Below are 27,500 nucleotides of genomic sequence, written 5' to 3' on the forward strand. Positions count from 1 at the left end.
ATGATAAATCAGGATTCATCAGTGTCCTAAACGATGCACCCTAATTTAACTAGGCTGATGTTTTCCTCATAAAATGACAATGATCCCATGTTTCTTCCCTCATGTCAATTAGAAATGCAAAAGACAGACGACAACAACAGCAACCCCCAAATTAGATAGAAACCACCCATATGGTGTCATGTTGCCAGAGCTCATGCTGTTTTCTGCCTGATGTCTGCAAGTCCCCATGTAAGCCCCTTTACTGTGGGTAGCTAAAGTGGTTAAGGCTAGCTGGTTACCCCTGACTCACAAAATGCTGCTGAGTTGTCTACATTCTGAAATCTCATGTTTTGGCATCTTCGTCATTGGATATAATGAAAGCTTTTTTTGTTTTATTTGTGACTTCAAAGTTTTCTCCCCCAGGTAGTTGGTACCCCTGCAGCCTGACTCCTGCATACTAATTGCCAATGCGTGGGAAAAAGACTGAGGATGAAATAGAGGGAGCACGAGAGGGAGAGAAAGGGATCAAATAAATCGATAGAAACCCCTTGGGTATCTGCTTCTGTAATTGCCTTAAAGCCAGAAGGTTCATACTTCTCTTCTATAGCTTTCTGAAAAAACTTCCTTAACTATTTCCCCCCCATGATAACAAACAGAGGGGGAAATGTTTGCAAAACCTCCAAACTATGCAACTAAGCGGCCATCTTGTTGTCTCTTCTCTCCGCTTTTCATCATCATAGCTCTGAGTAGGGATGTGTTTCTTCCTTCTTCATCTGGATTCTTTTAACCCTTTTTATACTGTCAGTCAGTCTCTGAGTCATGAGGGTTTGTTCCGGCATCAGAGGTGGTAACTTTGGCTTTACAGAGACAAGACAGCATCACTGTGAGCCGGTGGAACAAGCAGCATGTATAAGCATTGCATGTGTGTGTGTGTATGTGTTTGCATGTCTAAAAATGTGTGCAACAATTTAAATACATTAAATCTTAAAGTTCGTCAAAGAAGTTATGCAAAAAACATCTGTATTGCGCCAACTATTGGTTAAATTAATACTTCTGATATCATGTTGGTATCTGCCATGATTTTTTCCCAGCCTGTAGCTCTCTGGTATTAATGCATGTTTGCATGAGTTTGTTAAATGTTTTTTATATCCCTGTGCAGATACCTGCTTTTAAATATCAATTAAAACACCTTTAACACCTCCCGTCCACTCCAATTAGTTTTCTGTTCTTTTGCAAAATGATTCATAAAACATCCTGTTTTTATATTCTGTAAGTCATTTGTATTACTTCAATTGTATAGAATTGGAAAATGGCAACATAGTATGTAGGGATGGGTACGATTACTCGAGTACTTGCCGTTGACCCCATTATTCGAATAGCATTTTGTTGCTCGCGCACCTGGCAACTAGGGATGACCACAATTAATCGATTGTCGATTAATTGATTGTTAAGAAATTACTCGAAACACGAATTTTTGTTATCAATTTTCCGTCACGTGGAACAAACATCATGTGGTCTCATATTACACTCAGCTATCAGGGAGTTGTTTTAAGTTTAAAGCATGTTTCGATGTGAATCAGCTGTTAAAGGTGTTGCGCACAGCGGAGACGCTCAGCTGGGGGCTGCGGCTGCGCGTCAGGTCTCCACAAGCACTTTTTTAAAGAGGATCAATACAAAACTGCTGCCAACAACGACACAGACACAAAGGTTGACAACTTTACACAGAACATTTCCCACCTTTGGATATGAAGGCAACAGACTGGGGGGAAATTCAGGTACGCTATGTTTGCAAAGCAGCAACATCAGAGCCGTCTGGGCTCTTCTGCAGCTGGACTGATTATGACCCGGTTGCGCTCCGGCTGACACCTGATCGAATACACATGTTTATTTTTCTCAATAAGAACGAGTAAGCAGAAAACTGGACACTGTGAGTCTGAAGTACTTTTCTGTTAGTAGTCTCAGCCTTCACTTTATAAGACTATGTCCGCGTAGAATATTTTAATGAGCCTGTTCGTTGATATTCTGCGTGTCAAACATGTGCCCGTATTCAATCCCGTCAGTTTTGTTGCTGTAGAAAATACAATTTAGGGGGAAAACAACGTATTTGGCCTTGTTTTTGACGTAAGAATAATAATGATTTTTTTTGGAAAATACTTTAAATGTACATCCCTACTGGCAACATAACTTGAACTCATACAGCGTTACATGTGTGACCATGTGCTTTTTGTTTTTGCCTAACTGAATATACTAGGTAGGAAAATAATTAACGGGATATAAACGTTTGACTTCTCCGGCCACGGCTTCAGCTTTAGAACACACCGAGCCAGATTTCAGCAAAAACAACTGTTTTACGGCAGCTACGGCAACTCTCTAGGGACACGTTATTCAACCGAAAGCGAAAGCACAACAAACACAACCGTCTGCGACACCTGAGACATGTCAGTTAAAAAAAGTGATGTCTGGAAGTACTTCGAAAAAAACGATGGAGTTAATGTGCAGTGCAAGATATGTGGCGTTAAACTTGCATACCATAGAAATACTAGTTTGATGCTTAAACATACGCTTAAAGGAGAAAAAAGAGGAGACAGATAACAGGCAGTCTCGCATCACATCTTTTGCTCGCCCTGTTAACACACGTGATGAATCCAGAGTGGAGAAGATTAGCCTGATAATAACCAAAATGGTAACTGGAGATATGCTCCCATTAAGTTTTGTGGAAGGAGAAGGCTTCAAAGAGCTGATCGCGTTTGTCGAGCAGGAGTACAATCTACCATCACAGAGAACAACTACTACGAGAGTGGAAAAGATGTATGAAGAAAAAGCAGCAGAACTTACTACAACTCTCGTCTGGTAGGTCCGTGTCAGACTTTTATTTATTTATTTTTGTTTATGGTTAAAAAAAAATCACAATTGCGAGTACTCAAGTAATCGTTCATTAGGAATCTCGAGTAATCGATTACCAGGATTACGGTAAATTCCCATCCCTAATAGGATGTAGTGGACTTGAAGCAAACATCACATGTAGTTAGTTAACCGAACACTGATTTGTGTCTTTTGGAACCATTTAATGCACTATTTTCAAACGATGCAAAATCCACCTGTCCAGCCTTATATCAGCAGTATATTCAGATGAGACTGCAAACAAGACAGGCCATCTTGTTGATGGTCCAGAGGCACAGAGGGAGTAGTAAAAGACCACTAAAGCCAATAGATAGATTTCGAATAATCTACCTTGATTAGTCAGGCACATCACAGACGAGCTGAGAGGAGGATTCAGCACATGCTATACCTAACCCAAACACGTTTAGGAGTGGTTGTTCTTGATGTAATTAAAAAGTAATAATGATGGTTGAAGAGAATGAGAAACAGTGAGTGAAGAAAACAGCAAAGAAGGTGGGGACAGATAATTGCTATCCTGAGGCAGGCGTAGGTATTGGGAGTGGTTGGCTTTTGCAGGTAAACAGATGGCAAAGCGCAGCAAGACGCTGACCTGCCGCCGGTGTCAGGTCAGCTACGTGATCGACCGACTCGCTGCAATGTGCAGTTTCTCTAATTAACACTGCCTCCTAATCTGTGCTTGTGCTGCCACATAACTCGTGCCATACACACTCATCCTGTCACACATCAGACAGGTGAGTAGAGAGTAAAGCATCTAATGAATTTTAGAATGATTTAAAGTGCATTGGTAGGTTGTGGAAAGTTTTCATGTAAAGGACTGCGTTGTTGACTCGTGTATTTATTTTCCAGACATATAATGTAGGAAGTTGGCCACTACGGAGGTATTTGCACAGCTGTATTCAAAAATAGTCTTACCCCACTTATTTAAGCTTACTAGTCGACACAGTATGCATGTCATCTTGTGTCCAAAGCCAACAGCAGGCCTGTCATCATCCTCCAGCTCTTCTATTTCAGCACAATGTTGTCATGGTTAGAACTGCACAAGCACAGTGTAACAGGAACAGTAATGCAAAAAGAACAAGAGGCCATGTTTTATGCGTCTGTGCTGACTTGCCTTTATGGTCGCTCCTGGGTTTGCTTTTAATGTTTACGGGGTCTGCAATAGAGAGATCTAGTTTAGGATGTATGTTTGGTTTGCAGACCCTGACCCCTGTGGCCTATGGGATTTTGAAGGGACTATATTTAGCTGGCTAGGTGACAAAGGAGGGGAGCGGAGGCACTGGAGAGCAGGGAGACTAAGGATGAGTACTGGATGGATGTCTGAATGACTGGCATATTGCCGTCCTGCCCGCTATTCTGGAGTGCACAAGCCACATTGTAAGGGGCCGTACTTTTCTGCTGGCCCGACAGAGACCGCCTGGCTGTTTGACTGGCTGGATGCCTGACTTCCGGGTTTGGCGGCTGGCTGGCAGCACTTGAGCCAGCTGTCATTAAGTGTGGCTGTGGCTAAAGGAGGTGTTTGTGCAGATCACTGAGGACGCTGGTCTCCATCTGGAAAGTGAATTATTCAACATTTACTCTGGTTAGCGCTTAGAGGATCCTTTCATCTTGTTAGAGGAAGTTCAGATTGAATAAAGCACTGCTGTTCAAAGCACTTATATCAATGAAGAATATATTTAATTGTCTAACACTCTGGAAATTGGCCTAAAGATGGTATTGCACTACTTTGGCAAACAAACCTGCCTCTCCTCCTGGTGGCTGGCTGCAGTATAGCTCAAAAACACTGTCTCCCCCATTGAATGGGGCTGCAGTCAAACTTTAAAAAATAAATACACGTCGTACGAATGTTTCTCACATACGTATGCTGTGGTGATATGTAGTTATTTTTGTGTTCAAGGCCTCTTTTTTCTGAAAAGTTTCTTTTTCGTTAGTTATTAGAGGTTAAAAAAGGGGGTTTTATCTCCGGATTCACTTTGATTGACAACTGCCGTAGAGGGAAACTCCATAGGATCTCGGGACGGTACGCTGTAGGCCGGAGCTTGTTACCGTGGCAATACAGAAATTACCATGGCAACACAGAAATTCTCTACTGCGCAGACTTAATTTTTATAGTCTATGGATGAGACTCTGAAATATGTTTTGGCAACATTAGGCTATTCTAACTTTTTGAACCAAAATAAAACAAATATATTTTTAAACTGATTCAGTTTTTATTTGTAAGGACATATAAATGTTTATCTGTGGTGTGGTTGGTAAATCTTCAAAACTAAGAGGAATTACAAACCAACTGTAAAGATCTAAATGCAGCAGTGGATTAGTCACAGAAAATATTGCAAATAAACTGACCTGCAATATACTCAATGGAATATACCACAGGTAAAGCATTTCCTTGATGGCAACCTGAATGAAGTTACTGATGTAAGATCTGTGGAACTTTGTAGTTTGTTGCTCTGCACTGTGGCGTGTAACCAGTGCACTGTCAGGCAAACATCAGAGCTAAGATATCTATGGTGAAGCTCATCGCTGTTACATCTTCTAACTCCGCTGATAAGTGTTTGCACACTCTCAGTTCTGGCTGAGCATTGTTGGAAAAGTATTTATGTGATGGTGAACTTGTACCTAGGTTCCAAGTGTTCAACCAGGCTGCAAAATTCCTCTTTTCACTGAGCTGCAGGTGTTTCTGGTTCAGAACAATAAATCCAAGAACCTTCTATGTTACTATGTTCACATTTCAAAACCATCACTGGGAAGTTTGCAGTACAGCTAAAAAGTTGACGGCTTTCTTTCCTGATGTCATCAAATCTATTCAAGGAATCATTGCTTAGTTCTTTTGAGTTTGATCTATGATGATTTGACATGATAATGAAGTTTTTTCTCCCTACACAAGGGTTACAAGACAGTGGATCAGGGTTTAAGACATGAAACAGATACCTTTGCCTGGAACCTTAAGCAGCTTTGAACATCTGATTTTTGTATCGCTCCAGGATAGTTATCCATCCCACTAACATCGACATTTAGAGAGCCAACAGAGGAAAGTTTGTTGAGCTTCATTTTTGGGAAATTTACAAGTGTTTTGAGGTCAGAGCGCTGTGAAACTTTGACACACTGTTCTCAGAGTTGCAGGATCTCCAGTTGCTTATCCTATCTTCTTCCTGGATTCACCGTATTCTTAATTCAACAAAGCCTAAAGGATAATTTATGTGGAAACAGTTTTTACTGGCTTCACAATAATTCCCATTGTCTTTGTGTTGAATCCTGCTTCAGAAATTTAACACTGGTCGTATTTGCACTGGTGTGTAAAGCAGTTGGACATTTCTTGGTGTGAGCAGAGAGCAAACATGAGACTGGGAGTGGAGGGATTACAGAGTGCTCTAAAATGAAGCAGGAACTGGATATTAGGTGAGAGAAATAGGAACAGTCGTTCAGAGAGTCTGTGCCACACCTGAGGCCAAGTCATTGACCTTACGAATGTGTGATCTGGAGAACGGACTGTTTAGATATGCATCGTGAGTTAGAGGCAGAGACAAGTGAGCTAGTCAAAGAGAGGTTAAAAATGAGGGAGACATCCAGACTGCACAGGTGGCAAATACAGTTGTGTGATGGCTTGAGCTTTGTGCTTCAGCAGTCGTTGGTGGTCCCTCCCTCAGTGCTGGAGTCACTGCCTGACACGGGACTTCCACCAGATCTGTGTCCGGTCCGCCTGAGATCCGCTGCGGTCCGGCTCCGTGTTCTTTGTCCGTCAACACCCACCGGCTGCGTTTTCGAAACACAGCACAGAGCAGGACCGCTGCACATCTGGAGTCATGTGACCGAGGTTTTCCCGCAGTAGTTACTGAATAGAAAGGATTCTCCTCCTCCTCTCCTCGTCCGTGTTGTCTTTTTCAGCCTCTGAAAACCTCTGACCTGATGACTCCAGGCCTGCCTCCGCTCTAAATGATATTTTGTTGTCATAGTTAAGTTAAAAACCATCTAACGATAACACTGAGTGTTTTATGCTGAAAATGAACTGGATATTTTATTTTGTTTTGGTGCCTGACTTCCTGTCCCGCTCCATCTGCTCTGTGCTGAATCGATGCGTCGTGTTCGGGCATCCGGCAAAAATGGAAGTCTTGCGTATCTGATCCGTTGCATTCCGACCATAGACTGTACAAAATATGGACGTAGTATCCGTGACGTCACCCATCTGTTCCTGAGTGCTGTTTTTGAATTTGGCCTTGAGGGACTGCTTATGATCTGCTGTCAGACCAGTGCTTCACATCTAGATATAAGGGCTGTGTGTCAGAAGGAACCTGGCAGTATGATAAACATCCTGAAACATGGGTAATTATGCAACATATTGGGATACTGTAAGTGAAGTGATGTACTGCAATTCAAATTTATACACCTCCAGATGGTGAGTTTGAGAAGCATACTTCTTTCAATCACAGCAGTGGTCGAGCGTATTTCTTTTTTGGACATTTGAAATCATTGCACTCGTTTCTGTGCATTAGAATCAAAGATGGGCTGCATGGTGGTGCAGTGTTTGGTGCTGGTTTTTGGTTCAATCCCGGCGTGGCAGCAGCCGTTCTGTGAGGAGTTTACATGTTCTCCTTGTGCATGCGTGGGTTCTCTCCTGGTACTCCAGTTTCCAACCACGGTCCAAAGACTTTGGTTAAGGACGTAGGTGAACTGGTGCCTCTAAATTGCTCGTAGGTGTGAGTGTGTGCATGAGTGGTTGATTGTGTCTGTGTGTCAGCTCTGTGATAGACTGGCAGCCTGTCCAGGGTTGACCCTGCCTCTGTCCAATTACAGCTGGGATTGGCTCCAGCCCCTCCTTGACCTCAAACGGGATACGTGCTATAGATAATGGATGGATGGATGAACAAAGGATGTATCATTTGCCTAGACCAGTAAAAATAAAGCCCCTTTTACATCACGTGAGCCGGAATGTGTTGTGGTACAGAGGCAAAACAGAGTCACTGTAAAGGGTTGGAGCTACCTGGATGGCATAGTGCTGTGGGTGTGTTTGCACCAGTTTGTGTTTGTGTGTGTGCGTGTCTCCTGCTGATTGTTTGCACATTATTCCTCTCCATGAAGCAATGTAAGATCACATTCTGGGACACAAATATTTTGCCTTTTCTGACTTCAATGTGGAAGTACAAAGACTTTTGAGCTTTGTTGTGATGAATCTCAACATGCATGGGTCTCAAGTCATGCAACCCTTTACATCCCTCATTCACTGAATAACTTACTTTTAGTGAACAGGTAAAAATACCTCTTTCACTCACCTGTGAGTAAACTATTACTTCAAGCTAATGCAAGCTTAATTTCCATGGGATGTTAAGCTGGGGAATTTTGGAAATATTCCAAATTAGAATTAATGGGAATTTATGGGAATTAACTGGGAATTGATGGGTAATTTAATGGAAAGGTATCATATCCAAGAATAAATATTTTTTTTGTTATAAGCACACATCCATCGAAAAATAATACAATTAAAACAGATTTATTTGTAAGTAGAACTGTATCAAGTGTTAAATATTTTATTGAACAATCAATTTTTTCCCGGACCCGGATAAGCGGAAGAAGATGGATGGATGGATGGAATCAATTTTTTCATTGAAGACCAAAAAAATGAATGTTGATTTAAATATTACTCATCCCCCGACCCAACCCATTCAAAAATGAACAAAAATACAATCCCAACAAAGTCCAATTCAAAATGTTAAATGAAAAGTGCATGTAGGGGGCGTTGTCTCAATAGCCCTGCAGTAAGCAGTGTGCTATGTGCATGTGATTGAGGAATAGCATAGATATTTAACTGTACTTGCATGAAATATGGTTGTTTTGTCAGGATGATGCTAAAATATATTTTCCCAAAATTTATTTAAGCCAACCTTCAATTTAGTAAATTCCTTCTTTATTCCCATAAATTCCTGTTAATTCCCATAGAATGTTTCCAACTTTGAAAATTCCCAACATTTTGAAACCCTAGTTATAAAACGTAATATTTGCTCACTGAAGCGTATCAGTATTATTTTTTTTTGCACACCCAACAAATATTTCAACCATCCGGAAAATCTGCCATACAAGTTTTTCAACAGGTAGTGCCATGCTGTGATAGCTCTAACTTAATCCTTCAATGTGTTGGTGGATGAAGTACAGAACATGTTTTAAGTTATCAAACTGTTACTAGTCAGTCTGAAGTTTTACCTTTCAATAATGAATTCTTACTTCAATTTTGAAGAGTTTTAAAAAGGTTTGCTTGTGAGCTGCATTTAAATTTAATCAAAAAATCTAGGCCATTAATAGCCCTTTGTCGGATTCTCCTTCTCTGGAAGAGTCATTCACCTCCTTCAAACACATCCTGGCTTCAGGATCTGCTATCTTTTTTAAAATTGGAAAAGATCAAATACACCATTTGTGGTTCAACAGATACATTTTACAGGTGTTGGCAGCCTCTCATCTCTCACTTTCAAAGAATTCAATCTATTTAACTGAACTAAAGTCATGGCAGGATGATTATGTATGCTGACTAGTGATCTAGGAAGAACATGTTGATGCTTGATAACACGATGTCCTTCTTTGTTTGTTTGATATTATTATTATTTTTCTTTTTTTTTTTTTGTTAGGTGCACTCTCTGTTACTCACTTTGCATAAATGTATTCATTTGCCTGTCTCTGTTTGTCATACTGCTGTTTTTTAAATGTTAAAATGAATAAAATTTGGTTTAAAAAAAAAAAAAAATCTAGGCCAAACCAGTTGAAACTGGTAATGTTCCAGTCGAGATTCCACTGTTTGAATCAGTTGATTAGTTTCAGGGTTTTTAATTCTTTAAAATATATCAATAAAAAGCAAGAGTGTAAAAACATTTGGTGAATAAGGATGAAATCATCTCTGTCATGATGGTGACTATGTTTGCAGAGCTCTTCATAGTCACCATCATGCAAAGTTAGACAAATACTGTGTCGAACAGTGAGTGTTTCATGATGCGTCCTGTAAAGGTTTAGAGTTAATCCCAAACACTGAGAGTATACATTGAGTGTCCCACCCTGTATCAGCTTCGTTTACCCTGCGAAACTAGCTTTGACGGTATTATGTGGACCTCACCTTTCGTACGTTACCTTTGTTTCTTCCTCCTGACACCCACTTCCTCATCCCGGAGGTCTGTTCTTCTGAGCTCAATCTGTTGAGTTCAAGGTTCATCTCCGGCAGACCCGATCGTTAGTCACCGCTCTCATCAGGACGAAGTGGAACAGAGTCGTCTGCAGTCAGACTGTGTGTAAAGGGAGTCATCACCAATGTGCACATTTAAAGAACTGTGTGTGCCAGTGACTCACACTCCGATCACTATGTAAGCCCCATTAAGTCTGTGTGCTTGTGTGTACATCTGCAGGCCATGTTTGCCTGAATGTGTGTTTGTTGTGTCTGTGCGATTGAGCTGTTGTTGTTCCAGCTGTAAGTAACCCATGTTGCTGCTGTGTGTGTGTGTTTTGTGCATGTGTGTCTGAATGCTGTTTTTATTTGTGTTTACCCAGTGATAAATACACCGGGCCTTGTAATCGGGGAAAGGAGGGGGGGGGGGGGGGGTGGTGAGAGAGAAAAGGAGAGGAAAATATGGGGGTGTTGAGGGATATGGCTGCTTTTCTCTTGGTGACAGAGCCTGTTGCCATGGAGCTGGTCCTCCCATTGGTGGAAGCCTGGTCCAATCGCTTAACAGGAGAGATTGTTTCATCATTGAGAAGTTTTTCCTCTCTTCCTGTCTCTCTAGCCACCCCTTGCTCTTCCATCTCTCTCTGTTTTTTTCCCTCCCATCTTTCTCACACTCTCCTCCTCTGCTCCCCATTCTCACAGTAAAAGAAGCTGATAAATTACATAAGGTTTATAATGGGTGCAGGAGCCGCCACCCAATTTTATTTTGACACAGTTATTCGTGTTACATCAGCAGCTCAAGTTGAGCAGGCAGAATCTCTTGCACAAATCTCACGGTGCTTGGAGAGAAGATATCCCCACAATACCTCATTCACTCATTTCTGCATTTACTGGACAGCTCAGAGATTCCTTTATTCGAAGTCGTGTCATTACGACACCAGACGCATTAAGACACTGAGACATTTGGCAAACAGATTTTTTTTATTAGTATCTGATTTTCAGTGCTGTCTGTCCAGCTCCTTCACAGAGTAGAGATTTGATTCACACTTTTTGTTACTTAAATCATTCAGCTCGATTCTGGGAACTGCCTCAGCTGTGAGGCGCAGGGAAAATAAAATGTCAAGCGCAATATTTTCCCATCTTTTCAGTGCAGTCTTCCAATACATCATAGTGATGCTCCTATGTGGTACTGCATTGCTTATCCCATGCATGGTGTCAAATCTAATGATAATGTTATTTATTGATTAATTATCTTAGTATTTAATTTAATTGCATGCATGCCACATAATTTAGCAACATGAAAATAGTAATTAAGAGTCCTTTTGTTCCTCTTTTAATTATTTGTGTTTAGACCATGTATAGTGTACAAGTGTAACCCAGTAGAGGTGTGTGTGTTTAGGCTCACAGGTTATTAAAACCACTGTGTCGTTTTTGCTCGGTGAGACTTGATAGTGCTCTGGTGCTGTTAACACGCTCCCCCTGGGATCCCTCTTGACAGACACACTGATGAGGAGACCCCTTCATGCTCCTAGTATCAAACACTTCATTGGCCATTGATTGGACCAAAATAGACCTGCAATCCTGCAGGGGCATGATTCCCTTGTTATTTAGTTGCTTAGCTAAGACATTGCGGAAGATATGGATTTGTACGGCCTCAATAACCTTTTATCTTTTTTGGTGGTGCAGAAGAAAACCAACATGAGAAAAGGTTTTCCGTATGTTAACAAACTGTTTGTTATGCAGATCAGTCTCCATGTAAACCCTCTTCCTAATTGGGGTAGAATTATTCTGCATGTCTGCTCTCTCTTCCCATGTCAAGGTTCTGCTTTTGTTATCACCAGAAAGGGTAGATACATGGCAGGAGCAAAGAAAAACTGGTCTCCAGCGGACACAACGTTTTTACTGGAGTCTTAAAAAGAACTCCGGATTGTTGGATGTCTCGACGGTCAAAAGGCCGGATACAGTTTATGAAACAAGTTTATTGGAAGTTGAAAGAAGCTGGTGTTCTGTCGAGATGTGTGGGATGTTGGAAATTGATACCTTAGCACAGATCCATGGCAGAGGCTCTAAGTCCATGCTGCCAAATGTAAAATGTCAAATCTTTGTATTTAACACCACTACTCAGTCTATTTGCTCATTTAGAGACATTTACAGTGACAATATTATCCCCCAGTATTACATAATTAAAGGGGGTCATGAATTTCTGTTTCTCTCTGGCCTCCCTGTTTGTATTCCTAAAAAGCTCCTTTGTTTTACCTTCTGAGTAGTTAAGTTACTACTCCTGAAAAGATGCCAGGCTGTTTCAGAATAATGGTATATCAACAACCTATCAAAAGAGGACTTTTATTTTGAAGAAGCTGTCAGAAACAAAATGTGTTTGATTAACTGAGCTCTAATGGCATAGAAATTAGAGTTACAGTATTTGCAGTCACAACAACATTCTGCTTCTTTAATCATTCTGGACTTAAGACAACAGAGCCATCAGTTGAAGCACATTTCTGGCAGGTAGACACGCAGTAAATCAATCAATCAATAAATCAATCAGATAACAAACGTTATCTCAAGACACTTTTACAAACATAGCAGGTCTAGACCGTACTCAGTGTTAGATTATCAACAGACCTTGCAGTATTTAGCAAGTTATAGTGGTGAGGACAAACTTCCTTTTAACAGGCAGAAACCTCGAGCAGAACTAGACTCATGTTAGACAGCCATCTGCCTCAACTGAGTAAAGGAGACAATCCTTGTTCGCTAACATCAAACAATGATTGCTATGCTATAATTGACTTACCTTCTTAACTTTGACACCCACTTTAACACAGCAGTGCTTTTTGGTTAGCGTGCATGGCTCTGCTCCAACGGTACTGTATTTGGTACACTACTAACTCCTATTAAGCTTCTATACAAACAGTGAAGTTTGGATCCATCTTCAGAAAGATTATAATTGGGTTGAAGAAATATTGCACATGTAACCATAGCTAGTGTCGTGCTTTGTCCAGGGACCGACAACACTCAGTCATAGCAGGGACACACAATTGGGAATATTCACATTGAAGAAGCGTCATCAAAATGTACTCAAACAGATCAATCAATCATCAACATAGTTATAAAGTCAACAGCCAATATCTGTTGGATTCATGCTCCAGTTCTAGGAGTAGTCTAATATTGAATTGATCACTGGCAGAAACCACGACTTTGTCCCAAACCTCTCAGACGGGGTCTTTATGGATTGTGACTCTTGTTTTTGTTGTCTTCCGTTGTTCCTCCTGAAGCATTTTCTTTTGACTCTTTATTTCTGCCTCTGCTCGCCTGTGCACAGTTTGTCACATGATGTAATCCGGTCTTGTCATTCGTTGATGCAACTTAAGCCCATTTCAGACACGGACGATGTTGTGTATGCTGCCTTATTCTGTTAGAGTGATGACATATTTTCGTCGGGAGAGGAGACTTTCATGTCTTTGTTTCTGTTTCAATAAGTCATGACAGAGCTTTGACAGAATGAGCTGCAACAAAGAGACGGTGTAGAAAGTGTTTCTTGTCCCTGGCAGCCTTTTGTTGATGTTTCAGTGTGAGTGAACATGTTTAGCTTGGGAGACCTGTGTCCCTTACTTTAACTGTATTAATACTGATATATCAATCAATCAATCAATCAATCAATCAATCAATCAATCAATCAGACTTTATTTAAAAAGTGCTTTTCATACAATGGCATTGTAACACAAAGTGTTGTGCATAAAAACAACCTAAAATAGAATAAATTAAGAAAAAGATCCCGCCCCCAGCCCCGACACCTAACCCACCCCACAATCCCAAGGTTAAGAACACAATATATACAACAATAGTAATTAAAACAATAAAAACTAGATAAATGAATTAAAGAAGAAGTTGCTGAACAAACTGAGGAAATGCTCTCATAATATCTTTAATGAGGAAACACTGGAGGTAAAATAAGATGTTAAAACTCAACACAGGAAATTAAAATCACCAAAATAAAATAATATAAAATAAAAATACTAAAATACTAAAATACTAAACCATTAAAAAAAATAAGATACTATACTTAAAATAAATAAAATAGAATACAAATGACTACAATTTGAACTAGATAAATGAATGAATGAATGAATGAATGAATGAATGAATGAATGAATAAATAAATAAAACTTCTTAGAATGAAACTCAGTTAAAGTGAGATTAAAACGGTAGGTCTTGAGCTTGCTTTTAAAAATATTGATGCTCTATGGAGCCCTCAGATCTTCAGGTAGGGTGTTCCACAGGTGTGGGCCGTGATAATAAAAAGCTGCCTCACCGTGGGTCTTTGTTCTTACTTTTGGTACAATTAAAAGTCCACGACCTGAAGACCTGAGTGCTCTCACTGGCTCATATGATAAAAGCAAATCTGATAAATAAGAAGGGCCAAGACCATTTAGAGATTTAAAAAACATTTAAATAATCTTAAAATGTATTCTAAAAAAATACTGGAAGCCAATGCAGAGACTTTAAAATGGGTGTAATGTGGGCTCTCTTTCTGGTCTTCGTCAGCATTCTAGCAGCTGAATTTTGGAGCAGCTGAGAGATGTTCTTTTTGGGAAGACCAGAGCATTACAATAGTCAAACAATAAGTTTTATCCCTTGATGTTATGTATTGCAAATTTTGCTGCTTGTGTTACAAAATCTGATGGTGTTTATACGTCAAATAGGATAACAGTAGAGGATGTGCTGCTTGGTCCTTCCCCAGCTTCATTTGGTAACAGGAAATGCATCACCCATGACGCAAATAGGACATTTCAACATAAAAGTCTGAGGGATTATGTCTAATATAGAGATGGAGCATTGTGAATTACCATTTTAATAATTAGAGAAAAAGACCGGTAATTAATTTTCAGTGGGTTTAGTTCAGAAATGCTTGTCATTTTATTAATTTTGACCCATGGGAATCCCTTACTTCTCTCCCTCACCCACATTCCTGCACTATTGCTGTCATCAATAATGCATGCAAGATCAGGATCCCCTCTCTGTCCACTCCTTTATTATGCAGCAGGGAGAATGTCGTTCACTTGGCCAGCATCCTTTTCTCTCCATCAGCCACTTTCTTCTTTTTCATGCTTTAGTTTAATTTTCTCCTCTCCATCTCCATCCACGCTCTGTATGTTTCCCATCATGCAGTAGAGAACTATAGATAGGTTATAGCAACAGAGAGAGAGAGAGAGGGAGACTTGGATAGAGCTGCAGAAAGGTAGGTAGGTAACCAGGGAAGGGAGGGAGGGAAGGAGGGAGAGAATGAGTCATAGCTCGTCCCACAGGACTGAGTGGGCCGGCTTAGTGGAGGAGGATGGCGTCAGCAGTAGGTCTGACAATTTAAGAAGACACATTAAAAGAGGAAGAGAAAGAGAGAAAAAGAGAGAGACACAGACAGAGAGCAAAGCCTTAGAAGTGGGTGGAGGTAGAGAAAGGTATTGATGGGAGGGGTTGATGCGAAGGGGGCGGAAGGCAGGAAGGGGTATCCTCACAGCACGGAGATGGAGAAAGAGTGAGGGGGTGGCGAGGAGAAGGACAGAAAGACGTAGATGGAAAAAGAGAAACCCTGTCTTCCGCTGCTATGACCATTCACGTCCCCCGCATCTGTGTTTTGTAACAGTTCCATTTCTCTTCCTTTGTTGCTATGATGCAGTTTTTCTGAGCCTTAGAGCCACATTCATCACCCTCATATACCTCAGGGCTGAAAAAAAAATGTACCGTGTACTGTTTGCTCATCTCTGCGTTTGCATGTATCCAAATTTTCACCGTGTCAAAGACGGTCTGTTTTGGTGCGACTGTGCCCGGACGGTTCACTTTAGTCCCCACTGCCCCCCCTTGTGAGATTGTGCAACCGACGCAGAGGGGAATCCTCTCTGACACAGACAAACACTGGTATACGCACACACCGCAAGCCCTCTGCTGATATATAATATGTGCAGTCACCGAGCCTGCACAAACTCTGCCGTTAGTTTACACACAGCCTCCTCTCTACGAAGATATAACCTTGCTGCCTTTTGTGAACTGGGTTCTCTCTGACGTCAAATGGGCGAGGTGCACGGCTGAATGCAGAGGAGATGAATTGGGTCGAACTGCCTGCGTGCGTGCGTGCGTGCGTGTGTGTTAGTCTCCCACTGCTGTCTGTGGGTTTTGTACATGCTCGCTCTGCTTCCATTCACCTTCATCTTTCATTCAGCCTCTGCAGAGAAAATGGAGAGGCATGTCTGCTATGCATGATTCTTCATTATGGTATATATATTATAGTGAAATAATGCAATGAATGAAATAACGATTCGCACTGGCAGCCCTCGATCTTTTCACATATCAAACCGTAGGAGTACGCAGCGCTTGTTATCTGGTAATTTCTCATTAATGGCAGTCAGAGTGCAAGTGATCACAACAGGTCAGAAAGAGACAGCCTCTGAAGATTCATCTATAAGGACTCAGTGCTATACATTTCTTGTAATATGTGCAGCCTGCACTCTTGCTAATGGCAAGATATTTCAATCTTGTTTAATGCTGCTCAGGGATGTTTTTGATGTTGTTTCCCCTTTTAGGTTGTTTCACCTAAGGGGAAAGGTTTCATGAACCAATTACTTCTTTTCATCATCCCTTTTAATTTGTCTCAGTCAGGGCATCTCGCTTCTTTGTAGATTAGGATTTAATAACTACTTTAAAATACATTAAAAAACCATTCTCTGTGTTTAGACCTGGCTGGAGGTAAGCTTAAACCCTGAGACCACCTGGCTTGGAATTCACTGAGCTGACCCCCCTCCCAATAATAATTCATTTATTCATTCATAAATGAAATGTCTAAAAATAGAAAATATGATCAGTAGTACTTATGACTTATGACCTGTAATGCATTCATCATTTTTGTCACTTAATGCAAAATATGGGCCAGTTTCGGACGAAAATTTTCGGTGGCCGAATTTTCAGTGCATTCCTACTGTCTGATGTCATTTTGGTTCATCCCCTTACTTGAGCTGAGAGCACTGACCACTATGCATTCAGCATTCTCTGACATGCAGTGTCCATGTCCTGGTTAACATCGTGACCTCGCCAATGGACTGCTGATGCGTCGGACATGTTCACTTCTAGCGTCGGCACCTGCAGCGCAGGTCTACTGTCTACAGTAGAGTGGCATGTGAAACGCATGCAGTACGGGACACTTGATAAAAGGTGTCTTGATGTTGCTTTGAACATGGTTAGAAATGGTTGAAAAAATATGAGTAGCACAACTGTTTTTACTTCTGAAGTTTATGATTCCCTTGTTCTTTCTCCTCCTTTTATCACTATCTCTCTAAGCCGGTGTCAGAGTGGCTGGATGAGGGCTGGGGACTGGTAAACATTGGAGGGGGTAGTGTATTTTAAATCAGAAAAAGACTTTAAGACTCAAAAAACAAAACTACTATACAGATTTTGAATTGTACTGTATATATGCTATGTTCTTAAAAACACACTTCATTTTTCTGGTATGAATTCATGTATTTTTTATGTTGCCAAGATGAAATATTGCAATATTAGTTCCCTGATTACTAGGTTTCAACTTAAACAAAACCCCAAAGGCATTACACTGTTATTAAATTATTACAGTACATTTAATAAAGTAATATAGATCAATAATTTGCACTGTATTGTATCTGATATGATAAATAAACCTAATTGTTTGGTTAATTTAGAGTGAAGAGCTGCAGAACAGAAGGTTTAATTTTGTTCACAGTTTCGTTAAAGCCATTTCGAAAAGATTAAACAGAAAGTGTTTTCTCTCACATTTTAATCTACTAATAGAACTTTGTTTGTGTTCAGTAGCAAGTTTTTATATTGGTAGTGAACCAAACATTAGTTATCTGATAGTAAGCTCAGTAAAAACACTTGATGTAAACAAACTGTAGTATAGTTCCCTCATTGCTTTGACTCACCCTCCTGCTAACCATTGCTAAGACCCTGACCCAGCTTGACCTGGAGCAGCTATATTTGACAGTGAGCTCATATCTGCACCAAATATTTCGTCTGGCTAGCCTACTGTCTGAAGCCAAGATATACGTCCCTGTGAGTCTTAACACAAACACGCACGCTCTCAAACGTGGTGTGGCCCAGACAGATAGCTCTCTCTGTCCCTTTCACTCACTGCCTCACACTCACACATTGCTCCCCTCAGGGCTCCCTCTCATTGGCGGTCTCTGGTGTGGTAACCTGACACAGTGGGCAGGGCAGTGTGTGACCTGTGTGTCCCAGCTGGTTGCCTCTCATCAGGAGGGCCCATATCAGAGGTTGCTGCGGTGATAATGTGTGTGAAGTGGGTCAGAGTGACTGCATTGCATTGTGAGGATGATAGAGATTTATTTTTATATGTGGGGCTTATTAATGTTCTTATCAATGAGGGTGCATTATAGAGTATCACCTCTTCATTCTTTTGTGTCTCAACTCATTCCTACATGTTATTTGTTCTCTGCGCTACAAGCTACTTTGTTATGCAGAATTAATACAACAAGACGTACAACATACCATAAGGTAAACAGCATACAGTAATCCAAATTTAATAGATTTAAGTGTGAAGGAAAAAGAATGTCAATAAATACAAATACAACAGCTATAGTAATTAAGTACTACTCCTTTAACCCTAGAACACTATCACTAAAATTAGTAACACCATCACTAACGCCGGGTGTTTTTTACCAGATATAATATACCCAATAAAAAGTACTTGAAGAACACGTGCCTGTAGTTAAAATCGGGTTTTGGAATAGGGAAACACCCACGCCTTCAAAGACGTCAAAGACGATGCTGAAGCTACTCAGGGACCCATGACACTCAGACAAACGCAACATAATGAAAATCATGTAAATGTGTTTGCTCAGGTGAAAATCATCTGGCGATAGTGTTCTAGGGTTAAAAGGCAGAGGAATGCTGATGGTGAAACAATTACAGGACCAAACTGTGTATCGTCATGGTAGATTCCCCCAACTTACGCTTAATAAGTTGTAGTTTCTCAGGGACCAAAGGAGAAAAAAAACAGCTTAAGTGAAGCAAAACAGCCCCAGGAGCAAAGTCACTAATAATGCCATTCTCTAAATGTTGTCATACTCCCAAGGTTGCAGTTTTTAGTCCATTTTCTTATCCTACTCTCTGCTGTGTCTAGTTGACCTTTCCATTGTAATAATAATTCTTTGATCAGATCTTTCCATTTCTATCGTAGTTCATATAATATGTATGACACCAATTGTATTTGATTACTTTTAATTATGTATCTCTAGAAAGTTTTGCTAAGGTGTTTGTCTTTTATTATGATATGCTGATAGTGAGAACTTGGTACTTGTGGTACAAGCCATAAAGCCATTGATGTTGTCAGCGCCTGCTACTAGCAGCACCTCGTCCTGCTACTGGTTAACGTGACTGCCACACAAACTAGCTGTAAATGGTACAGGTGTTTGTGTGTGCGGGGAGGGGGTGTTTTTACGAATTATCGTCGAATAGATGCCAATGATAATCGACATGTTTTGGGTTATCAATATGTGCACTTCATCACAGCCCATCCGCTGTAGTAAACCAGCCTGATTGGTCCATGCAGTTTTTTAATGCCAGAATGATGTGAATGACCTCTTTGGCTATGATGTAACTGGCCAGAGTCCTCTTTGAATCAGCTCCCCTGCTGCTGCATGTCTGCAGCCACATGTGATGATGCAGGCGGTTGTCAGAGAGATGCCAACTTGAGGCCGAGCGACACACTGACTGAACTGGGACACACCAGGCACAGATTAGTGCTGCTGCCTCTGGTGTTGTAGATGTTGAGTCTGCAGTGTTCAGCCGGTATGATGACACATTGAAGTTGCGTTGTTAAGCCTGGATAACACTTTGTTTTACCACTACTTAAGAATAAGGATGTCCTTTTAAAGGGATGAATGTGATGGCTAGAATCTGGAGATTTGAAACACACATCAGTACAGGGATTCAATTTAATACTTTGCAGCTTATTGGATCTCATTTTAGGAAAATAGTCGAAGATAAAAATCACTGTAAAATCCTGAATTCAAGTTGCACTGGTATGTAAGATACACTCTGTTTGCTTACATTGTCTTCCTGTGCAACAATTTCCATTGCATTCAGCAAGGTCCACAATGTGCAGTTTCTGTGCAACTGTGTAGCTCTTCCTAGTACCATGTTAATCATGTTTGTCTTCAACTGAAGGGTCTTTTCAATCAAACCAGCACTCCACAAGATTCATTTACTGAAGTCAACAGTACAACAGTTTTCTTTAAATGCATGACGACCTGATGACGGAGAAAAGCTGTTAAAAGAATTGCGCTGCCAGCTTGGTCTGCAATACTATTTAGTAGGGATGCACCGAAAATGTTGAACGACGAAAGACTTTTATCACCGAAACAACACGGCTGAAACAGAATGTTGTGATGACACAAGCAAAAACAGCAGCCATTATGCGCTTGTCTGGATAAGGGCCAACATGTCTGCATCCTTTAATTGCAGCACTAAAGCGTCTTCTAAGCAAAGAGGTTGAGAAAATAAGCGCGCGGGGAGACCTGTCACTTGAAACATGCTTTAAATGAAAACGCCTCCCTGATAGGAATGAAATAGAGGACCACATGAATTTTGTTCCACGTGATATAAAATCGAAACAAAAAAATGTGTTCGAGTAAGTTATTAACGATCAATTGATTCATTGTTGACATCCCTAGTACACAGCCATAGCATAAATGCAATGGTACTAATAATTGGCATAATAATTTATTTTAACTTTTCGGTTTTCCACAGTGAAGTGGCCATTTCCTTCTTGGAGCACCATCTTCTGGGTAAAATACCTATCTCTGCTTTTCATACTGGTATACTGGTTGCACCAGTGTATTGTACACAGCTTGATATTTAGATGATAGATCAATGTGAGGGAGAGCATCTCATAGACCAAGTTCTGGTATCTATCACATTCAGAATCAGAGACTACTTTTTGACTAGCAACATGACTAAAGACAGCAGGTGAAAAGATATCAGCTTTGCATGTAAATTACCTTTAATATTAACATTCTTTCACAACGACTGCGTTATTAATATTGTTGGATATTTAATTCCAGCAGGACTAAGAATGGTACCTGAATACTAAAGTTACATGGACATTTTTGTGTGTTAAGCTAACTAGAATCTATGATCATTGCAGCCAGAATGAAAGCATCATTTTGTTGATGCATACGTAATGCCTCCTACCACTGCTTCACATTGAAACCACCACTGAACTGTAGACAGCTTCTTTTGTTAAATAACTCGTATGAGTGTTGAGGAATAAGTGATCAGAATAACTTAATGTGAACATGTTGAAATGTAAACTTTATTCTATCGTCCCCTGAGGTTTAGATAATCTGTTATTGTAATATGCTGTCTGATAGTGCAGGGATAGAATAACGTTAAGTCAAATGCAGATTTATTTGGGAGTTACTGAAGAGGCTTTCTGTTACTGTACTGTACATCACATCAACTATTAAGAATCAGGACCAGCAGCAACAAATCCTCTTCTCCAGCTTTCCTTTCCATCATGCCCTCTTTCTCTCTGTTTCTGTCTGTCCATCCCTCTCCGTCTTTGCACACTGCAATCCACGTATTTATTTTTAATATCATTCTCCTCCCTGCCCTTCTCCGCGGTACTCGCTCAACACAAATGGCAGCAGTTGAGAATGACGTTACCATCTCCTTGGCAACCCTGTAGGCCTGTGTGTGTGTGTGTGTGTGTGTGTGTGTGTGTGTGTGTGTGTGTGTGTGTGTGTGTGTGTGTGTGTGTGTGTGTGTGTGTGTGTGTGTGTATGTGTGTGTGTGTGTGTGTGTATGTGTGTATGTGTGTATGTGTGTGTGTGTGTGTGTGTGTGTTTAGAGAAGCAGCGGGGAGTGTTTAGGAGAGAGCTGAGGAAACAGAAGCGAGGGAAGGGGTAAAACAGGAGAGCATAGGTAATGCCGTTTATTCACAAGCAAGCCCTTTTCTGGCTCTGATTCACAATTCGTCCTGCAGCCCCTCCCTGCTATTCAACGTGATCGTCCAATCAGCCGTGAGACTGCCACTTGAGATGAATGATTAGCTTTGCCTTCTAATCCAGAGCCATTCATTTCTTTTGTACAAGACTACACTTTGTGTGTGTGCTTGTGTGTGAGCTGTTTTTTTCTATCTGTGTCAGGCGGTTGTATCTGCCCACAGCAGATAGTTTGGTTGTATTCTTTGCCTCTGTAAGGCAGGCTTGTATAAGCAGAGCGGGGTTGGGGCATGTGGGTGTCTTGGTCAGTGATGTGGCTTATTGCTGCTGCTACTGCTGCTGCTGCTGCCGATGACGCCTGAGCTGTTGCATTGCCTGGGTCCTCCCCTCGCTGGGAATCCCTGCCTTGTTTGTTCATTCATGTCATCTATCCTGCTGCACAGGACAGCACAGGACAACACAGCAAATCAATACAGACAGGGGCAGGCGTGGATCAGACTCAGCCATGCTGAATGAATCCACTTAGCAATCACATTTTGATACCTGAATATGAAATCATAAACTCCTTCTCTCAGTGAGAGTGTTTTGTTAGAATTGAAATCTTTTGTGTGCGTGTGCAGGACCCCAAAGAAAACGTCACCTGGGTGCTCGAGACGGCTGTTTAATTACATGAGGTGGATTTTGCATACATACCCATCCCTGCTTTTATTCTTCCAGCTTGCTTGCAGGCATGCTTATCTTCCTCCAAGAATAGAAAGCACAAGAGGTGGATTATGGAACAGGTTATTGACGGTTTGCCAGTGTTGGAGTCACAGAGTTAATTTCAAGTGGAGGAGTCTGTGCTCACTCACTTATGGGGGTTTGCTAAGAGCTGAATTAAGCACTAAGAGTTTTAATTCACCCAAATGATAAAAATGATGATGAATAATGTGACATCTGTTCAATAAAAACACAGATCCAGATCCCCGACTATGACATATCATGATTTTAGTTTATTTTAATATCATGCAGCCCTACCGTCTAGACTGTACGCAGTGGGTTTATAGGACGAATGGATTTTATATTCAGCTTTGTCTCTGTCTGTGTTATTACAAGCGTGTAATGCCCCAACATATCAGACTTACTGCTTCAGAGCCAGAACTCGCCCTAAAGCTGTTTTGCCGTTATGTTCCATGCTTTCTCATGCCGGGAAAACGGGTTTAATGATGCAAGTTGTGTGAAGTAAGCGACGGCGAGGGAAAACACAAGTCACAAGGGTATGGTTACCTGAAATATTGTTGTAACAGCAATTTGTTTGTAATGAAGATATATGAGCCCAAATGTGAAAAGATTTTTCAGATCAATAGGAGTGTAACGAGGAGGGGCTTGCACCTCAAGGATGTCTGAAGGGATTAGTTCAACCACAGTTTGTTAGATAAATGATGCAGTCCTCTTTCTCCGTGCTTCATTCTTCATTTAATATCAGTTCACTTTATGAGCTTATTTCAGTAATTCTCTCTGCAAGCAGAAAGCCGGCAGAGACGCAACATTCAAGGGAAATCTGGAAAACATTCCTCTTCCATGGACAACGCTGCCCACGCTATGGAAAGCTCAGTGACAAAGTGAAATAATGAAAAATGTCGCCGTTTTGGGGGAGATTAAACCTCACATGAGGGGCTCATTTATAAACCCGTGAACCAGTGTGCACCAAGCTTTCAGCTGCTTTCTCTCCCTCCCTGCTACAGTCAGGAGCAGCAGGGGGAGCAGCAGCAGCAGCAGCGATGAGTCACTCAAGTGTGTGAATTATGACGTCATCCGTGTCTTCCTCTTCTGTTATCGGTGTTTCAGGACTCCTGACTGGAGGACAGACCATGCTGCTGCACTGAGCCGGAGGAAGGGAGAAGAGAGAGGCCCCCGTGACGCCTGAGGTAGTGTGCCCCTCCCCCTTGTCTGGCCGGGCGAGCTGCTACCTCCTCTGTTCACCTGATTGCTGTAAATACTGCTTGCAATTTTTTGTTGTTGTGCATCTTCTTTTAGCTTAGTTGTATCTCGCTTTGTGGATCTGTCTGCTCTTTAAAAAGAACAAAATTGATCGTGGGAGATGTTTGTTTTGTAACTCTTCTTAAATATTAACTTTCTGTCTTATGCTAAACTGTCCTGACTCATAGACGAAGAATGAGAAGGTGATTTAAATAGAAACCCTTGTCTGGCTTGCTCCTTGTAGTCACAGGGGCAGACCTGCTGTTAATTCATTAAACTGCATGGGAAAATTCTGATCTGCTTCATAGTTCACTGTTAAGTTGTCACTAGGGGCAGTGTAAGCAATCGAAATGACACATTGCCACAGATTTGGCTGCAGCATTCGTTCTCGTATGGAAAATCAAATAACAGTCCTCACTGGATTACGTCATAGAGAACTTACCTTCTGTATCAGTGTATGTTAACCTTTGGCAGATTTTCCCCTCAAACTGGATCACCTGTTATCTATAATTAAAGCTGATTTATCACACTGCACAGAGACAGTCATGTTAACGTCTTCTTCATCTCTTTTTCCTCACAGCCCCACCTCAAAGGCTAAGACCTGATATGGACTGCGCTTCGCCCCCTGCTGCAGCCCAGCCCAGTACACTACCTTAGTGGGTTCCCCTCATCTTCCTGCGTGTGGTTCCCATCCACACTCACTGTACAGAGTCCAGAACAGATCTGGTACCACCTACAGGTAGAACAAGTGGCACTACAGCCTCACTCATATACTGTATGAAAAAGACTCCCTTTGAATGATCAGAGCCTTGAATTCCCTCTGTGTATCTCTTGTCTTTTTTTTTCTTTCTTATAGCCACTCCTGGGTTCTCCACCCAACCCCCTCCCCAACTCCCACCCTCTCCCCCTCCCCTAAGAAGATGTCAGTGAGCCTGACAACAGACATCCAGCAGGAGGGAGAGAGTGGTCCACTCATCGAGCCCTGCGGTCGAGGAAAGACCTCCCCTCAACCACAAGGCGTCAAGGAAGGGACAGGAGAGGGCCCGGAGGCGGAGGAGAGCTCCCCACAGGATGCACAGGTGAGATGACAAGTCGATACAAGGTTTCTTTCACATTAGCCCTGTGCATTACGCTGAGGAGTCAAACTAGCTCCCTCGTAAAACTGGGTCACTTCTAAAACACCTTTTTAAAGTGTTGTAGAGAGGATAGCCTTTAGATGAATAAATTCACACCTTTTAGTGCATATTTTTTGAATGTTAAACAACTTTTGAAGGTATAAACAGACTTCATTGACGAGTTTAAAAACACTGCTTTTTTCAGCAGAACAGAATATTGCTAGAGAAATCCTTTTCATCATTAATCAACAATCAATAACAAAAATGGCCATGGATTCATCAAGAAAGTCCTCTAAATGTAATTTTCCTCAGTTTTTTCGCTGTCATTTCCACCAGGTGATACTTTGTCACAGACTTGCCTGGCAGACTTTGCTGCCACACGATTGGCTGTTGCAAGAGGTGACGTAACTTATGTTCTAAAACCAGACACTGGTGATTTGACGAGCTGGCTCCCTGGCAACGCAATCAGCATCTCAGCTTGACTTAACAGCTCTGGAGCTGTGAAGAGCCAGTTTACATCCTGCAACAATAAAAAAACGGATTCACCCCGTCATCTCACTGCCAGTCTTTGGTCTGAACTTGGCTTCTTTAACGTGGCTGTGTTTCTGTGTGTGAGGGGCACAGGAGCTGAGCGCAATCCTCTTTGCAACACCAAGGCATATTTTTTTCTCTTTTCATGTGGCTAAGGCGCTGTGAAAAACACAAGGAAAAACTTGTATTTATTATTTGCATCTAAAGATTATAAAAACGGATTCCTTCACACTTTTATCACAGATAAAATGTGATTTTCTGCTTGTATCCTGTTGTTTTTCGTGGATTTTTTTTTTTTTTAATCTTCATTATGCACTTTATCATTAAGATTAGTAAAACAATGCATTTCTCTTGCAGAAACGGGCTCCCAATCATAGCCATGGCAGGAAAAGAGCCAAGGTAAGTAACTCATTCTTACCGAAACTAAAAAAGAAAATTCTCCTCCTTTCAACAAACACCCAATTAACTTCATAGTTCCCTGAATAACTGCCCTATGGTTTGTTGTACAAGTTGACCCTCCATTATTAACACTCTAATCTTCTTATCTAAAGGGATCACTATCTTCTTATCATTGGTTTAAAATCTTAAATCCCATGAGAGGGTTTAAAGTAGGTGTGTGAGAGTGACCTAAGAATGATCAGACACAGATCGCAGGAGTCTTAAAAGTCTTACAGGTTTTGAAACCAGGCCGTATTACACACAAAAGGCAAAACTACACAAGTGTTAGCTTTGTAATCTCAAACATGCACACACTACAAAAAAATGCACATTCACACTAAAGGAAATCAAAAATGTTTACCGATTTTTAAACCCTGTATATCAAACATGTCAGAAAAGATGGTGGTTGCCTTTATGAGGCTTCAGAACTTCAAAGCATCAAAGCAGTGAAAGAAGAGAATATACTAAAGGCGGTCGATGAAGTATTTATTCAGTTAATTTTAGAGCTATATTTGGAATGCTGAATGAATAAATTATGCTTGTCACTTGACTTTAAAACAGACAAAATGCACTGACTCTGTGTTCTCTGCCAACTCCTGGTCTCCTTTACTTTGCCACAGACTCTTTGAACCGGTCTCTGTATATTCAAAGTGATGTAAATCTTTCCTCCGCTTTATGCTGAAGAGTTTGGACATGCATTGAGATTTAGCCTGTGACAGTTTATGCTTTTATACCGCCTCTAAATATCACTTGATGTTCTTTGTTATTTTACGCAGGAGAAGAGTAGCGTCCACATTTTTGTGATGAAATTTTACTTAGCTGTTAACCATCCATCCATTATCTTGACCGCGTATCCCGTTAGGGGTCATGGGGGGCTGGAGCCTATCCCAGCTGGCTTCGGGCGGAAGGCAGGGTACACCCTGGACAGGTCGCCAACCTATCACAGGGCTAACACAGAGAGACAGACAAACATTCATGCTCACACTCACACCTACGGGCAAGTTAGAGTGACCAATCAACCTGGTGAGCATGTTTTTGGACTGTGGGAGGAAACCGGAGTACCCGGGGAGAACCCACGCACGGGTAGAACATACAAACCCCACACAGAGAGGCACCTGCCCAACCGGGGATTTGAACTAGCAACCTTCTAGCTGTGAGGCAACAGCGCTACCCACTGCACCACTGTGCAGCCCACTTAGCTGTTATAACAAATGCTATTATCTTTATCATTTAAAACCCCAAAATAAAATAAAAAATGAAACACTTACATGAAGTGTGCATAGGAAGAGTGATAAATATAGCATGGTTCTAATTCAACCTCAAACTGTGAGTAGATAATGAGCTGTAAAATAATCGTCACTTGACTTTAAATTGAGCAAATTAAATTGTTGCTCGATGTACTGTCGTTTTCTGAACTTGCCCTCTTTTAACTTGAAGATCAACATCTTTGAAGATGTTGAGGCAGTG

General features: G+C 41.2%; 1 protein-coding gene across 11 annotated transcripts in view; it reads left to right on the top strand.

Annotated features, from left to right (window-relative positions):
* Window positions 1-27,500, top strand: part of LOC117813827 (R3H domain-containing protein 2) — a 71,394-nt gene that overhangs the window by 14,790 nt on the left and 29,104 nt on the right. For 7 of the 11 annotated variants that reach the window (XM_034684934.1, XM_034684941.1, XM_034684871.1 and 4 more), the window contains exons 3-6: window positions 23,818-23,961; window positions 24,530-24,688; window positions 24,806-25,028; window positions 25,953-25,994. In XM_034684934.1, coding sequence (XP_034540825.1) covers window positions 24,870-25,028; window positions 25,953-25,994 — 201 coding nt within the window. In that variant the 5' untranslated portion in view covers window positions 23,818-23,961; window positions 24,530-24,688; window positions 24,806-24,869. Of the gene's footprint in view, window positions 1-5,228; window positions 5,254-23,817; window positions 23,962-24,529; window positions 24,689-24,805; window positions 25,029-25,952; window positions 25,995-27,500 lie in introns of those variants that run through there. The other 4 variants (XM_034684927.1, XM_034684876.1, XM_034684907.1 and 1 more) reach the window with 3 other exon arrangements.

This window comes from Notolabrus celidotus, chromosome 1 (genome assembly GCF_009762535.1).
Source record: "Notolabrus celidotus isolate fNotCel1 chromosome 1, fNotCel1.pri, whole genome shotgun sequence".
Lineage (NCBI taxonomy): Eukaryota > Metazoa > Chordata > Actinopteri > Labriformes > Labridae > Notolabrus > Notolabrus celidotus.